The sequence below is a fragment of the Heterodontus francisci genome, chromosome 31, assembly GCF_036365525.1.
Source record: "Heterodontus francisci isolate sHetFra1 chromosome 31, sHetFra1.hap1, whole genome shotgun sequence".
NCBI classification, from domain to species: Eukaryota; Metazoa; Chordata; class Chondrichthyes; order Heterodontiformes; family Heterodontidae; genus Heterodontus; species Heterodontus francisci.
The window spans coordinates 43,524,575-43,541,997 of NC_090401.1; the positions used below are offsets into that span (position 1 = coordinate 43,524,575).

Sequence of the window (17,423 nt, forward strand, 5' to 3'; positions counted from 1 at the left end):
CGAGGAGCGGGGAACAATCGGCCGAGGGGAGTAGGGAAGAGCAGTGGCGAGGTCTGGAGCGAGCGGCTGAGGGGGGGGAAGAGTGGTCAGTGGGGCAGGAGAGAGTAACTTAGTGGGGGGAAGCGGGCGAGGGGAGGGAGTAGCTGATGACGTTTTCCGTGCGTGCGCCAATTAGTCGTGGCAAGATGTAGACTGCGCATGTGCAGCATCTCAATGACAGCAGGAGACCATTTGTGCATGTGCGCAGCTTGGAGCGCTCTGATGACATCAGCGGGCTGCTGCGTTGTCAGGAGTCACTTTGTTAAATAAATGCCCAATTAACCTGGTTTACTGAAATTGGTTAAGAGACAAATATTGGCCAGCACAACGTCTCTTCTTCAAATTGGACATGCAAGCTTTTCCATCCATCTGAGTAGCCACATGGGGTTTCAGTTCAATAAAAGCAAAATACTGCAGATGCTGGAAATCTGAAATAAAAACAGTAAGTGCTGGAAACACTCAGCAGGTCAGGCAGCATCTGTGGAGAGAGAACTCTGCTTCTCTCTCCACAGGTGCTGCCTGACCTGCTGAGTATTTCCAGCACTTTCTGTTTTTATTTGGGGTTTCAGTTTAATGTTTCATCCAAAGGGCACCGCCTCCAACAATGTAGCATCTTTTATTACTGTACTGATGTGGCAGCTAACATTCATACTCAAATCTCTGGATTTGGGCTATAACCCATGACTTTCTGATTTAGGAGGCAAGAGCGCGACTACTGGGCCAAAGCTGACACTTAACATCAAACAGAAAGGAAGATTAGAAAGGCCAAAAGAGTAAACACTTAAAGGAAAGAGACTGAACAGTGTGGATGAACAGAGAAATATCAGGATTTTTATCTCTGTGACTGCTATCTCTGCAACCTTCTCCAACTCTACAATCCTCTAAAAACTCTATATTACTTCAACTCTGGCCTTTTATGCACCCCAAACTTCCTTTCGCTCCACGAATGGCAGCCGTGCCTTTAGTCATCTAGGCCCTACGTCCTGGAATTCCCTCCTTAAACCTTTCCAACTCTCCCTCCCCTTTTAAAACACACATTAAGATGTAGCCCTTTGACCAACCTTTTAGTCACCTGTCCTAGTCTCTCTCCGGCTCCATGTCAATTTTTGACTGATTATACTTCTGTGAAGCACCTTAGGACGATTTACTACATTAAATGCAAGTTTTTTGTTGTGGTTTCAAATACATGACTCCCTGAAGGTGCGAGTACAGGTAGATAAAGCCATAAAAAGGCCAACAGAATGTGTTTTTTTTAAATTAGGGGCGTAGAGTAGAAGAGCAAAGAAACAATAATGAATTGAGACTAAACATTGGCTGGGCCACAGTTCAAGTTAACTGTGTTATATTTTATAGTTAGTGCAGTTTTGGGCATCTTATCATAGAATGGACATTAAACCCATAGACACTGTACAATGTAGATTCAGCAGGATGGAAACCTGTAGTGATGAGGATATGAGATCCTGAGACTATTTCCATTTGAGCAGAGAAAGCTAAGAGAACCATGTAAAACCCCTCAGGCTGTATGCACCAGAGAATGTTCAACATTGTAAATATAACCTGTAATGGCAAGTGTAGTGAGGCACCTCATATACCCTATTGAAAGAAACTGATCTGTATTGCACTTTTTGCAATGTCAAATTTGAACTGTTATGTAATGTATTTTTACAAAATTTAAGAATAAAGTATATTTTTGGAAAAAAAAGAGAAAGCTAAGAGAAGATTTAATAGTGTCTCCTTTTATTTAGAATTTTGAATGATTGAATAGGAAAGGCTATTTCCTGTCAGTGAGGAGACAGTGACAAGGGGTCATTAATTTAAAATGATCATTATACGGGTTAGGAGAGATTTCTTTATACGGAGTGTTGTTGGATACAGGGAGTGGTTGATGCCTAGACTATAATTTGCATCCTTGAAGATAAATTGGATAAATATTTGAAGCAGAGGGAGATAGAGAGCTTTGGGTTTAGAGTTGGGCAATAGGACTAGCTTTGGGTTGCTCTAACAAAAAGCCAGCACAGACACGATGGACTCAATGGCCTCCATCTGTATTGTAAATGTCTTATGATTTTCAGAAAATGCCATACCTTGAAATTACATTGTGCCTATGTTCAAAAAGATGTTTATATTTGTCAGACTGTACCACACTAATGTATGTCAAAACTGTAACACAATATTTCACATTGTAACACAAGTGTATTGGTCGTACTGTAACGCACTACTGTATCTGTTGCACTGTACCACATTAGTGCAGGCAGACAATAGATTGGTGACATACCTTTCCCTCTATGATATCACTGAAGTCTACTTTCAACTCTTTCACGTTGAGTTTAGGTTCCTAGGACAGAAAGAGAAAACAATTTTGCTGCCTGCTAAGATATTCAACACATAGTAAAAGAGACATTTCATTGTGCTATAAATTTGTGACATAGGAACATAGGAAGACAGGAACAGGAACCAGCCCCTCGAGCCTGTCCCGCCATTCAATGAGATCATGGCTGATCCGCGGCCTAACTCCATATACCTGCCTTTGGCCCATATCCCTTAATATCTTTGCTTAACAAAAATCTATCTCAGATTTAAATTTAACAACTGTTCTAGCTTCAACTGCTGTTTGTGGGAGAGAGTTCCAAACCTCTACCACCCTTTGCATGAAGAAGTGCTTCCTAACAGCTTTCCTGAACGGTCTGGCCCTAATTTTTAGACTATGCCCATAAAGTATTTTATGGGTAGCCAATTAAACTGCTCAATAGCAATGCATTTCCACCTTCCCCTCTGAATCTATAGTCCCTTGACTAGAATGACCTAGGCTCTGTTACCCAGTATTCCCCACCTTGATGTTTACAACTGTATATCTGATCCTCAATGTATGTTCCTGTAACAAAAACAAGAAATGCCGGATTCACTCAGCAGGTCTGGCAGCATCTGTGGAAAGAGAAGCAGAGTTAACGTTTCGGGTCAGTGACCCTTCTTCCTATGTTCCTGTAAGCCTTGTACAAAAGATATGATGAATGACCTTGACAGAGTATACAAGCCTTCAATGCAATACAATGAAAAAATCCAATTGTTACCCAGCGATTACCAAGTCAAGAGGAAGCGCGTGCTTCTGTTTGAACAGCACTACATTCTGTAGCCGATGGAGAGAAAGATGCTCATATGCAGTCGACTGCATTCTGGTCATATGAAGACACAGCCTAACCCACTGGTTGCCACAGATCAACTGGAGAAGCAGATATTATAGCCAGCCCATTACATCTGTCCTAAGGGACCCTGCTTTACATGTCTCCTGTACAGGATGTTTTACTGGGTGTTTTTGTAATGTAAATTAACTTTCAATAATTAACACTAATACAATGCCTGACAGCATCTATTTAATATTTAGCACAACTGCACCCTATTTGTAAATGTTTTTTGGCTGTGTTAAGTTTTTGATAGCTCATAGTAAATAATGATAGCACATAGGGCAGGTACAATCTCTACCTGGAAGCCATGGTTCCTTTTTTGATTTGTTCTCAGCCCACATTTATTGGCCACTCCTAGTTACCCTGAGGTGATGGTGAGAATTCCTCTTGAACCAATTGCCTGTGCAATTGAATGGCTTGCCAAGTCACTTCAGAGGGCAGTAACAGTCAACCAGGTAGTCTGGAAGTCAGACTCGGTAGGGGTGGAGTTCTGCAGAACAATCCAGGAGCTTTCATAGTAGGTTTTTTTCTGATGACAGCCCACAAGGTATCAGACTATTAAATTCAATTTCACAAATTATCACAGGGTGATTTTAACTCATGACCTATGGGGTTATTACTCCATAGCTATAACCACTGAGGTACTATACCCTGGGAAGCTAGCTTGCTCGTGTCCTTGCACCATCAAAGATTTGTATTTTTTTTTATTCATTCATGGGATGTAGGCGTCGCTGGCCAGGCCAGCATTTATTGCCCATCCCTAATTGCCCTTGAAAAGGTGGTGGTGAGCTGCCTTCTTGAACCGCTGCAGTCCATGTGGGGTAGGTACACCCACAGTGCTGTTAGGAAGGAGTTCCAGGATTTTGACCCAGCGACAGTGAAGGAACGGCGATATAGTTCCAAGTCAGGATGACGTGTGCCTTGGAGGGGAACTTGCAGGTGGTGGTGTTCCCATGCATTTGCTGCTCTTGTCCTTCTAGTTGGTAGAGGTCGTGGGTTTGGAAGGTGCTGTCTAAGGAGCCTTGGTGCATTGCTGCAGGGCATCCTGTAGATGGTACACACTGCTGCCACTGTGCGTCGGTGGTGGAGGGAGTGAATGTTTGTGAATGGGGTGCCAATCAAGCGGGCTGCTTTGTCCTGGATGGTGTTGAGCTTCTCGAGTGTTGTTGGAGCTGCACCCATCCAGGCAAGTGGTGAGTATTCCATCACACTCCTGACTTGTGCCTTGTAGATGGTGGACAGGCTTTGCGGAGTCAGGAGGTGAGTTACTCACCTCAGGATTCCTAGCCTCTGATCTGCTCTTGTAGCCACGGTATTTATATGGCTACTCCAGTTCAGTTTCTGGTCAATGGTAGCCCCTAGGATGTTGATAGTGGGGGATTCAGCGACGGTAATGTCATTGAATGTCAAGGGGAGATGGTTAGATTCTCTATGTATGTATGTATACACACAGCCCTAGTTGTCTCTGTTTCTGCACTACCTTGAAAATTGTACAATGTAGTTCATATAGCCTCTCATCATTCTTCCTACCAAAATTTATTACTTCACATTTCTCTGTGTTAAATTTTATTTGCCATGTGTCTACCCATTTTAACAGTCTATTTTCTCCTTCAGACTGTTACTATCTTTCTCATTATTTACTAAATTTCCAAGTTATGTGTCATCTGTAAACTTTGAAATTATGCCCGGTATACTCAAGTTCAGGTCAAAAGAGCAGTGGTCCTAATATACCTATATCCCTATATAGTGGGGAACACCACTATATACCTCCCTCCAGTCTGAACAATAACTTTTACCACTGCATTCTGCTTTCTGTCCTTTAGCCAATCTTGTATCCATGCTGATACTATGACTTTAATCCCATGGGCTTTAATTTCTCTATCAAGTCTATAATGTGATACTTTGTCAAGTGCCTTTTGAAAGTCCATTAACTATAACAGGGTTGTCCAACCTTTTCACGTGGGGGCCATATTACAATTTTTGTCTTACATAGGGGGCCAGTGAGATAATTTTGGAAAGATAAAAGACTTAAAAAATGTATCTTTGTATTAATCAAAACAACAAATGTGCAGTTTTGTGAAGAAGCTTTAAATGAGAAGATTAATTTATTGACTTACTTTCTTGTCACTTTGTTGGACACTGATTTAGTGAGATACTTGGCATTCTTTTGCTTGTACAAGTAGTCAATGTTTTCCCACACATTTGTAGCAATATGGAGCATTCTGGATAGATGTCCATCTGTCAGGAGCGACCTTGATCACTCTCTCTCCCTCTGTCTGTCTGTCTCTCTCTGTCTCTCACTTTTCCTCCCTGTCTGTGTTCCCTCTCTGTGTTGTTCTCCCCCTCTCTGTGTTATCCTTGCTCTGTGTCCCCCCCCCCTTTCTCTCTGTGGCCCTCCTCTCTCTGTTCCCCCCCTCTTTTTCTCTCTTCCCCCTCTCTCTTTCTGCCCCATCTCTCTCTGACCCCTATACCCCCAACCTCTCTCACTCCCCCTCACTCTTTTCCCCTATCTGTCTCTCCTTCCTCTCTCTCTCTCTCACTCTCTTTCCCCCTCTCTCTCTCTCTTCCCCCCCTCTCTCTCCCCTCTCTCTCTTTCCCCCAATCTGTTTCTCCCCCCTCTCTCTCCCCTTTCTCTCTCTGACAGTTGCAGGGAGTGCGAGCACTCAGCACAGCAGCTTTGGGGTCGGTCAGTCAGTTCTCCTTAAAAAAATTACACTGTTTCACAGCTGACAGGTGCTGGGAATGGGAACAGTGGTTTCCCTACTTTGGATAGATTCACAGTTTTCTGGCTGGCTTTTAAAAAAAAGTTGGAACCTGCCAGAAAATCCTGAGTCTGTTAAAGTTGTGAAACTGCCATTCCCTATGTTAGCATCTGTCAGTTGTGAAATTCAGTGCAATGTTTTAATAAGCTGGTTCTGAAAGAAGAAGACAATGGAAAATTTCATATCTCTGAAATACATCCGTGGGCCAATGGAAACCTTTGGCTGGCCGAATCTTGGCCCGCAGGTCGTACGTTGGACAACCTGATCGATAACATCGACTGCACTACCCTCTTCAAAGAGAGGGTTAGTCAAACACAATTTGCCTTTAACAAATCTGAGCTTTCATTTACTAGCCCATATAGTTCTAAAGAAGGAAGTATTAGGGCAGGTGACTAAAAGTTTGGTCAAAGAGATGGGGTTTAAGGAGTGTCTTAAAAGACAGACAAGTGGAGAGAATTAAAAGTTTAGGGAGTGAAATCCAGAGCTTAGGGTCAGATCAGGGGTGAGAGTGACCAAAGACCAAAAGGTCTGAAAATTAGTGGACAAAGACAAAATGTCAGAACTTTGTTTGACAATGACTCATGTCTTTATAGCACTGTTAATGATCTGTAATGAATGCACATACTTCCAGGCCACTTCAAATGTTTTTCCTTTGTTTATCTTCGATTACCATCAAGACAGTGGACCAATACATTTGTATGAAATCACCAAAGTGACCTCAGCATTCCAACATTTCAGCATTTAATAGTTAGTACATCATGTTATTATGAAGGATGAAGTAAAATTTAACACCAGAACATGACCTTGAAAAGTTATTCATAAATCTGTGCTCGTTTGTTCATTGTCACCATAGCCTTTAGTGGGGCCGTTGGCATTGTGTTGCTCTTCTCTGGCTTTCTTCAAGCCTCCCTCAGTCCATGTCTCAATTTCATCCACCCATCCGATTTTTCCTCCTCTTCTTGTTTTTTCCCTCAATTTCTCCTTCAATTTTTGCCAAGCCAAAGCTGTCAGATCTTCGTTTGCCATGGCTGTACTTGGCTATCTTTCTCTCTCTAACTGTACTTAGCAACCCTTTTAGATTCTTGAACTTCTACTCTTGATCTAACCCACTCATTTGTCTTTCTGTCCATCCAGCTGATTTGGAGCATCCTCTGCCACACCCACGTTTCATAAGCTGTTATCCTCCTCTCATTCTCTTTCTTCAGAGTCCAACTCTTGCATTCGTAGAGTGCAACACTTCACACAAGTGACTGTACTAGACGTTTTTTCAACTTCAAGCTGATGCTTTTGGACTTCCAGATGCTACTTAAGTCACTGGTCACCCCTCTTGCTGCAGCTAATCTAACCTGGATTTCATTTTTGGATGTAACTTTGGTGTTTATCATAGAGCCAAGGTACTTGAATTTGGCCACTGCCTCTATCTTGGTGCTTCTAACCTTGACTTTGCCACTAACATTTACAGCCATAATGTTGGTCTTGCCTTATTTATGTTCAGTCTAAAAGACTCACTGCATCTTTTAACCAACCCTGATATAGTCTCTCGTTCTTCCTTTGTTCTGGCTATGAGTGTGGTGTCATCTACATATCTGAGATTCCATTTGCTACGACCTCCTATGATCCTCATTATCTTCTCTCCCAAGCATTAAACAGCTTGGGTGAAAGAAGACACCCTGCCTGACTCCCTTCTCAAACTGGAATTAGTTTGTATGCCCATCACCAACTGTGACGACTTGTGAGGCATTTCTATATAGTTCTTGTATTAGCTACACAAGATGTTTGGGTACACCAAAGTCTCTAGGTGTCTTCCATAGAGCATCATGCTGGACAGTGTGGAAAGCTTTGGGATAGTCTATGAACATGAGCCAAAGCAGGGCTTCCTGCTTGTTTTCACATTTCTCCATGAGATTTCTGAGCATAGTGTCAGATGTACCCTTTCCTGGAATGAAGCCAAACTGCTCCTCTGTCACTTCTCTGTTCACACGGGCAGGGGGGGGAGGTGACTCTCCTTGATGACATCTAGTGGTATTTTAGATGCATGACTGATGAGACTTAGCATATGATGTTGTTTTGGACAGCCCTGTGTGCCTGCTATCTTGGGCATTGCAACCATCTCAGATATAATCCACTTGCAAGCCCATTCATCTGGTGTCCATATATTGTCAATAATTTCTTTCATTGCATCTATTACTGTTTCACCTCTCGCTTTTAGTGCTTCATCTGGTATCTGATCTTGTCCTGTCTTTCCACTCAATGTTCTTTTTAGCTTTTCTTATCTCATCTTTCAGTACCTCAGGTTCTAGTTCCTCTTCTTTTAACTTCCAATCTTTGTGGTTTATCTTTTCTGGTTCTTCTTCAAACAGCTACCTGCAGTAATTTGCCCATCTCAGTCTGATTTTGTCCTCATCGTGTAACCTATTTCTATGTTTACATATTTCTTTCCAGCTATGACCTTGACTAGTGAATATATTTTTTCGGTCATAGAGTTATATAGCACAGAAACAGGCCCTTCAGCCCATCGTGTCCATGCCAGCCATTAAGCATCTATCTATTCTAATCCCAGTTTCCAACACTTGGCCTGTAACCTTGTATGCTATGGCATTTCAAGTGCCCATCTAGATACTTCTTAAATGTTGTGAGGGTTTCTGCCTCTACCACCCCATCAGGTAATGTGTTCCAGATTTCAACCACCCTCTGGGTAAAAAAGGCTTCCTCAAATCCCCTCTAAACCTCCTGCCCCTTACCTTAAATCTATGCCCCTGGTTGTTGACACCTCCGCTAAGGGAAAAGGTTTGTTCCTATCTACGCCCCTCATAATTTTGTATACCTCAATCAGGTCCCCCCTCAGCCTTCTCTGCTCTAAGGAAAATAACCCTAGCCTATCCAGTCTCTCTTCATAGCTGAAATGCTCCAGCCAAGACAACATCCTGGTGAATCTCCTCTGCACCCTCTCCAGTGAAATCACATCCTTCCTATAGTACTGTACACAGTACTTCAGCTGTGGCCGAACTAGCGTTTTATATAGCTCCATCATAACCTCCCTACTCTTATATTCTATGCCTCAGCTAATAAAGGCAAGTATCCCATATGCCTTCCTAACCACCTTATCTACTGTGCTGCTGCCTTCAGTGATCTATGGACAAGTATACCAAGGTCCCTCCGACCCTCTGTACTTCCTAGGGTCCTACCATCCATTGTATATTCCCTTGCCTTGTTAGTCCTCCCAAAATGCATCAACTCACACTTCTCAGGATTAAATTCCATTTGCCACTGTTCTGTCCATCTTACCAGCCCATCTATATCATCCTGTAATCTAAGGCTTTCCTCCTCATTATTTACAACACCACCAATTTTCGTGTCATCTGCGAACTTACTGATCATACCTCCTATGTTCACATCTAATTCATTAATGTACACTATAAACTGCAAGGGTCCCAGCACCGATCCCTGCGGTACACCACAGGTCACAGGCTTCCAATTGCAAAAACAACCCTCGACCATCACCCGCTGCCTCCTGCCACTATGTCAATTTTGGATCCCATTTGCCAAATTGCCCTGGATCCCATGGGCTCTTATCTTCTTAACCAATCTCCCATGCCGGACCTTATCAAAAGTCTAACTGAAGTACATGTAGACTATACTAACTGCTTTACCCTCATCTACACATCTAGTTACCGCCTTGAAAAATTCTATCAAGTTTGTTGGACATGATCTCCCTGACAAAGCCAAGCTGACTGTCCTTGATTAATTCCTGCCTCTCCAAGTGAAGATTAATCCTGCCCCTCAGAATTTTTTCCAATCGTTTCCCTACCACTGATGTTAGACTCACTGGCCTGTAGTTACCTGGTTTATCCCTGCTACCCTTCTTGAATAATGGTTTCACATTCACTGGCCCCTCTCTTGTGGCCAGAGAGGATATGGAAATTTGTGTCAGAGGCGCTGCTATCTCCTCCCTTGCCTCATGTAACAGCCTGGAATACATCTCATCTGAGCCTGGGGGTTTATCCAACTTTAAGCCCGCTAAAACCGGTGTTACCATTCTTGAAAGCGTACTCTGCTTCTTCAGCTCTTTTGCTCAGCCAGTTGTTTTTGACTTTTATACAGGTTTTCTTCATATCAACACACAATTTGAGGTATTCTCTGCTTTGTACAGAAATCTGTGCTAAAGTTTTACAAACACTGCTAATTGACTCATTAGATTTCCCCTTTAGCTGATGAACGTAGAGCTATAACATGGGCTTTTCTAGCTTTCTTAGCAGCAACCATAACTGCTTTGGCAGAGAGTTTCGTGGCCAGTTTCTGGTGTGTGAGTTCCAGTCTTTCCCTTTGTTCCCCTTTTTCTATTCTCCCCTGATGTTTCTCCTCAGCATACATCTTGTGGGCCTCTTGCATACCGACCAGCTTGCCACCAACAGGATCACTAGTCTTGTGTCTTCTTGCAAAGTACTTTAAACTTGACTTATCCTCTGCTCTCGGTGTATATTTCACAGTTTTGATGGCACTGTATGTCCTAACATTCATCCACATAGAGCCTGAGTCATTGATATTAGCCATGGTGCTGAAAGAACCTTCAACCATAAGTCCATGGAAGCAGCTCATCAAAACAAATACAAATCTGCAGAGAGTGTTGTATTTGTCCCCCTTGTGTACTTCATTCCACCATAAATCTCACCTTCCTTTTTGTATGGGGAAACAGTTTGTCTGTATGGAATTGTCTGAACTCCAGATTGAAGCTCTGAAGTTCTCCCTCAGTGTCCCTATCCAACTCCTCACACACACGTAAAAGCATACACACTTTACCCTATCTAACTACCCCCCCAACACTCACACTGTATCCAATACAACTCCCCACACATACACACACTGTACCCCATCCAACTTCACCTCCTATACACACTTACTGTACCCCATCCAACTCCCTCCCTCCACCACCACCACCACCACCACCACCACCACACACATACACACACACTCACTGTACCCCATCCAACTCCCTCCCCCCACCACCACCACACACACACAGAGTACCTCATCCAACTTGGGTAGCTTCGTGGTTGGCCAGCTTTTTTAAAAAAAGCCAGTCTTTTAAGGTTGAAAAGGGAGAAGCCAATGGCGGCTTTCCGAAACCCCACTGTTGGAAATCTGCCATGTAGCAGACATTTCTCATCCTTGTTAGATGTCTGAAGGCATGGCCGCTAATAGTGGGGTGAAGTGGAGAATGCACAAGGCCAAAGCTGGAACAATGCAGTGATCTTGGAGGGTTGTAGGGATGGAGGTTACAGAAATAGGGAGAACATGGAGGGATTTGAACATGAAGATGAAAAATTTAAAATCAAGGTGCAGAAATGTGATGAACTTTTATCAGAAGGAATCATCTCAGAAAGAAGAGCTGAAGGTGAAATATGCAGAGTCTGAGAACAGAAGATATTTCCCTCAGAATTTAATGCCAGAAAACCAATATATAGCTGGATTGGAATGAAGGTGGTACCATTTGAACAAGCTCTGAAGGGCAAAACGAGAGACAAATAACTAAAGATTACATATTACTGGTGGTTTTTACATGATCGACCTTTCCTTTTACACCTCATGAACAATACAGACAGTGCAGTGAACAGCAACTGGTCAACAAGCCTCTTGATTAGTTTTTGGATCCATCTGGTCAGGGAGTTCAACTAGAATCAATTCACCATAAGCAACTAATGAAGTTTGTGATTGTTGACACTTAGCAAACCCCAATGAGGGGGAATCACTGCTTCATTTTTCTGAAGCGGCCACTTGCTACACAATACCTAGTTTACAAGGGCGTGATTGCAGTTACTTCAAAAGCTGGGACAGGTTTGACTGGCATATTTGATTGTGTCCCATTGTGGATGCATGCTGAATCAATAATGCAGACACTTATAACAGAAAGTGTTACGACCAAGACGGGAGCAATGCACTGTCAATTCAGTCTCATCACTCCACAGGTCACAACATATTATTAAAGTTTTCCCACCCAACCGGAAATCAGCCAAATTAAACACTCTAGTAACCCCCAGAATAAAAAAGAACAACCAAGGTATTTTTAGACAACAACAAATTAACTATTTATTAAAAAACTAAATCTTAAACACTATTAAGATAAACCTATGTCTAAAGACCTTATAACTTCTTATTTTAACATAACTCCCCCATTCACACACATACATTCAAAAATCAATGGTGAACCGTTATAAAAAAAAATGATGTTTTAAAAAATTAGCTGTTTCTTAAGAATAAGTAAATAACTGGGTTAATAAGTCTTTGTGGGTTACGTTCCTGATGGGTGAGGTATCCTAGTGTAAAAATGATAATCGGATGGCACTCCAAGTCTCCATGTGGATTTGATGAAAGTCTTTTTTGATAGGCATTCAAAGCACTTCGGCTGCAGCAGGTGGCAAACAGTTCCTTCAACATGGGGTATAACGGCAGGTCTATGTTTGGATTTTAAAATTGGTAGATTTCAGTCGAAGCTTTACTGCGAATTCCAGAAAACACAATCAGTCAAGAGAGATTCAATCTTGAAGCAAAGACTCCTTAGATTGGAAGTAAAGAAAAAGGAATTTTGCCACCTCCAGCAATACGAATGTTCTCTTCAAAAGGGTTTTTTCTCCTTAGGCAATTAACACAGCTTGAGGCTCATTATAGAATATTTGCTGAGAGAATTCTCTTCTTTCAAGACGAGCATGCTTCGCTGGTGTCTCTTTCAAAACTGGTTTAAGCTGGTTTTTACAAAGCCCAATTATACCATCTGACCTCCTCACTCTCCTGCTGTTGCCTAGCTAACAGATGCAGCTGTGGCACGCTGTTCTCAGAAATCTAAAACTTCTCTCTCTGTCTTAAAGGTACACTATATTTAAACAGAGGAGGAAAAAAACAGTTCTGTGGCAAAAGGTTAAGATTAAGTATGCCGGGTTCATTCAGAATACAAAACTTTTTCAACTTAGGAGGAAGGAGACACAAAAGAAAATTCAATATATTCCCCAGGAAATGTCTGCCAATTGTGTATAAGCATATGCAAAAGGACAAATTGATTTTGCTTCTTTTGTTACGAAAACCAGAGTTGAAAATATCAAGACGACAGATCTGTGAAGTTAACAGATTCAACTACAAAGTATTACAAAGCATTTACAGCACAGAAACAAGCCACTCGGTCCAACAGTTCGATGCCGGTATTTATGCTCGACACAAGTCTCTTCCCACCCCTCTTCATCTCACCACTTCACCACATCCTTCTGCTCTTTTCTCTCTTGTGTGCTTATCAAGCTTCCCCTTAAACGCATCTATACTGTTTGCCTCAACTACTCCTTGTGGTAGTGCATTCCACATTCTAACCGCTCTCTGGGTAAAGAAGTTGCCCCTGAATTCCTTACTGGATTTAATAGTGACTATGTTATATTTACGCCCCTTAGTTCTTGTCTTGTTCGTAAGCAGAAACATCTTCTCTACATCTACCCCATTTACCCTATCAAACCCTTTCATAATCTTGAAAGCCTCCACATCAGGTCACCCAATTGTCTCTTTTCTAGAAAATATCCCCAGCCTGTTCAATCCTTCCTGATAGATGTAATCTCTCAGTTCTGCAAACGCGACATGAAGTCCTGTGACATTGATCACAAGTCATGGGAGTCAGTTGCCAGCGATCGCCAGAGCTGGCGGGCAACCATAAAGGCGGGGCTAAAGCGTGGCGAGTCGAAGAGACTTAGCAGTTGGCAGGAAAAAAGACAGAAGCGCAAGGAGAGAGCCAACTGTGAATCAGCCCCGACAACCAATTTTATCTGCAGCACCTGTGGAAGAGTCTGTCACTCTAGAATTGGCCTTTATAGCCACTCCACGCGCTGCTTCACAAACTACTGACCACCTACAGGCGCTTACCCATTGTATCCTGAGACAAGGAGGCCAAATAAGAAGAAGGGTATCATTCTAGTAAATCTTTTTGTACCTTCTCCAGTGCCTCTTCATTATTTAAATACAAAGGAGACCAGAAGTCTGAGATCAAGACTGAGATTGATAGATTTTTGGACGCTAATGGAATCAAAGGATATAGGGATTGGGCATGAAAGTGGAATCGAGGTCAAGGATCAGCCATGTTCTCATTAAATGGCGAGCAGGCTCGAGGGACCATATGGCCTACTCTTGCTCCTATTTCTAATGTTCTTATATTCAAAACTGTTCACAGTACTCCAGGTGTGATCTAACCAAGAGTCAAAACAAGTTTAACATAACTTTTCTGCTTTTCAATTCTATCCCTCTAGAAATGAACCCCAGTGCTTTATTGTTTTGATAGCCTCATTAACTTGCATTGGTACTTTTAGTGATCTGTGTATCTGTACCCCAAGATCCCTCTATTCCTCTATCCCATTTACGCACTTAGGGCCGGATTTTCAATCCCTGCAGCGAGCATGATTTGAAGATCACGTTCTCAGAAGTCAGCACTAGGTCCGGCACCTGCGTCCAATTAATTGCCTGTTCAGATCATTAAAGCGTTCATTATCAGACTTGTTAGGAGCAGGGAGCTGTTTTTAAAGCTTGGGAATGGGGTAACGTCATGGGGGGAACACGGCAGGGTTGTGAAGACATGAGCATTGTGGAGGCACATGAAGGCTGTGGGAAGGGCTGATTAAATTAAAGCAGAGGCAGCAAATAAAGTTTAGCTGCTTCAGATGTGTCTCAGTGTGGATACCGTTGAAGCAGTAAGAGTTAAATGTTACATTGGAGAGCGCCATGAAACTGAAGAGGGAAGTGAGCCCGCTGGCATCACTGTGGCACCTGGGGTTGGCACGGGAAGGCCTGGTGAGCGTTCAATACCCTGCTGAAGGAAGTCAGATGGGAACAGGCAACTCTGACATTGGACAGAGCAGCCACGATGAGCGGTGGCAGATGCAATCTCCTGGACAGCTGGAGACCACAGGAGTACAGTGAGGGGGGGTGGGTGGGGGGAGGGAGAGGCTACAAGGGGAGGAAGAGGCTACACAAGACATTGGGTGCACAGCCCAAGAGGCTACAAGGGGAGGAAGAGGCTACACAAGACATTGGGTGCACAGCCCAAGAGTCTGCAAATGACAAAGCACCAGTGCCATAGGACGCGTGCCTATCCAGCTAGATGGGCTCAGTACTGTGTGCTCCGATCCACAATGACCCTCAGCCTCACGCCTCCATGGCAGTCCCTTATCTGCAGCCGTCAAGGTCTCGGGTGCTCTGAACCTCTATGCAACTGGGTCATTCCAGAGTTCTGCTATGGACCTAGGTGGCACCTCTCAGTCGGCATCTCATTAGGTCATCGGGCAAGTCACGGGTGCCCTTTTCAGGAGAGCAGGGACTATACCCACTTTGACAAGATGGGCCTACGCTCCTGTGGCACAGAGGGCATTGGGTTTTGATACCATTGTGGAAGTGAGCAGAAAGGCATGGCACTATGCTTAATGGGAAATATAGCCAAGTTAGGAATAGTAGCTTTGCTGAGCTTTGATTTTAAGTGGCAGAAACCACAATGAAATAGTTAAAAGTAAAGGCAGAGCGTGTGAGACTGTAAAGACTAGCCAACACTGGTAATTGCAAGGACATCTGTTCTTTATGGCCTGATTGTGTGACTCCCTGTGGTTTGGAACAAATGGACTCCTGTGAATCAAATGATGTCCATCCCTGTGTGAGTGATAAGGACTGCTAGGCCCCTCTTATCTTCGTGAGCTGCCACTACTTGTAGCTGCAGACTGCACGAAACACTCAGGAATGTAAACCTAATAGAGATAGCAGGATGCAGAACTCATGATCCATGTAGGGAGTGAGAACTGAATGGTTACTGATGATTCCTATGCTCTTGCTAATTAGCTTGCTTGTCCGCTTTGTTTTATCTTGCTGGTACAAAACAATATTTTATTAGTAACAAGTATGTATTGAGAATGGAGTGTATTGTAACCTCAGTAACAGATGTACTGCATGTCACCATGTGGGTGAAGTCGAATTGTACCGCACTGATTGGTTAAACAAGGAGGTGTAGCATGAATCTTAATGTATAAACAGTAGTACCTGTATCACAAACTTTACTTACTCGGGTGGGGGGGGGGACCCGACAGACTCTGGTGGAGTCAGTGCCGCTGTTCTCAGAGTAAGTCCGCTGGCGACTGCGCAAATAAAGTAATTGATTTTACCTACACATCCGACTCGGTATATTTACTGAACCAGACTGAAGGAAAAAAGAACTCAGATTTACACCATCAATGGATTCCTTCAGGTGCAGGGCATCATTGATTGTACCCATGTGGCCATCAAGGCATCCAGCGACTGACCAGTGAGATCCATCAACTGGAAGGGCTTCCACTCCCTCAACATCCAAATGATCCACTACCACAAGAAGAGCTTCCTCCATCTGTGTGATCTCTTCCCTGGCAGCTGCTATGACTCCTTCATCCTCCGCCAGTTCAGGTTGCCTTGGTCCTTCACTCCATCCCGCAAAGTGCATGGTTGGCTCAAAGGGAAAGAAGAGAAATCCTTTGAAGAGATGGCTACTGATCCCTCTAAGGGAGGCCCAGACAGAGGCATAGAAGTGAATCAATCAATGCCACCTGCTCAGCAGGCCAACAATTGAGCAGGCCATCGAGTTTCTGAAGATGTGATTCTGGTGCCTGGATCGGTCGGTTGGCATGCTCCAATGCTCTGCTGCAAGGATCTTGGTGATTGTGGTGGTCTGATACACCCTCCAGAGAGGAAGTGGTGCGGATGGGGATAACACTTAGCAGAGAGGTGCCCTTGCTGCATGACAAGGTGGCCTCCTCCTATTCTCTATTAACTCCATTCCCAATTTCGCGTCATCCGCAAGATTTGAAATTGTATTTCTGATTCCCAAGTCCAAATTGTTTATGTAAATGGTGGACAACAGTGGTCCCAGCACTGATCCATGCAGAACACCACTTCCTACCTTTTGCCAATCTGCCAAACCCTTACTCTGTTTTGAACCAGCTCAATGGATTGCCTGCTGAGTAGGTGGCATTGCCTGCTTCACTTCTATGCCGCTGTCTGGGCCTCCCTTAGAGGGATCTGTAGCCATCTCTTCAAGGAATTTCTCTTCTTTCTCTTGGAGTCAGCCATGCACTTTGCGGGATGGATTGAAGGACCGAGGCAACCTGGACTGGCGGAGGATGAAGGAGTCATGGCAGCCGCCAGCAAAGTGAGCACACACTTTGGAAATACAAACATATCAGGTCTAACCAACTCCTTACTGGTCAGAATCACTAATGGAAACTAAAATGATTTTAATACTTAATATAACTGCGGTTTGCACTGTTTCACAGGGGCTTATTATTAGGATCTGATGAAGGGGCATCAACCTGGAATGTTAACTCTTTTTCTCTCTCCATAGATGCAGCCATATCTGCTGAGTATTTCCAACATTTTTCTGTTTTTATTTCAGATTTCCAGCATCTGCAGTACT

General features: G+C 43.4%; 1 protein-coding gene across 1 annotated transcript in view; it reads right to left on the minus strand.

Moving 5' to 3' along the window:
* Window positions 1-17,423, minus strand: part of LOC137346984 (cation channel sperm-associated protein 4-like) — a 62,222-nt gene that overhangs the window by 42,562 nt on the left and 2,237 nt on the right. Inside the window, exon 2 of the mRNA XM_068010960.1 lies at window positions 2,315-2,374. Coding sequence (XP_067867061.1) covers window positions 2,315-2,374 — 60 coding nt within the window. The remainder of the gene's footprint in view (window positions 1-2,314; window positions 2,375-17,423) is intronic.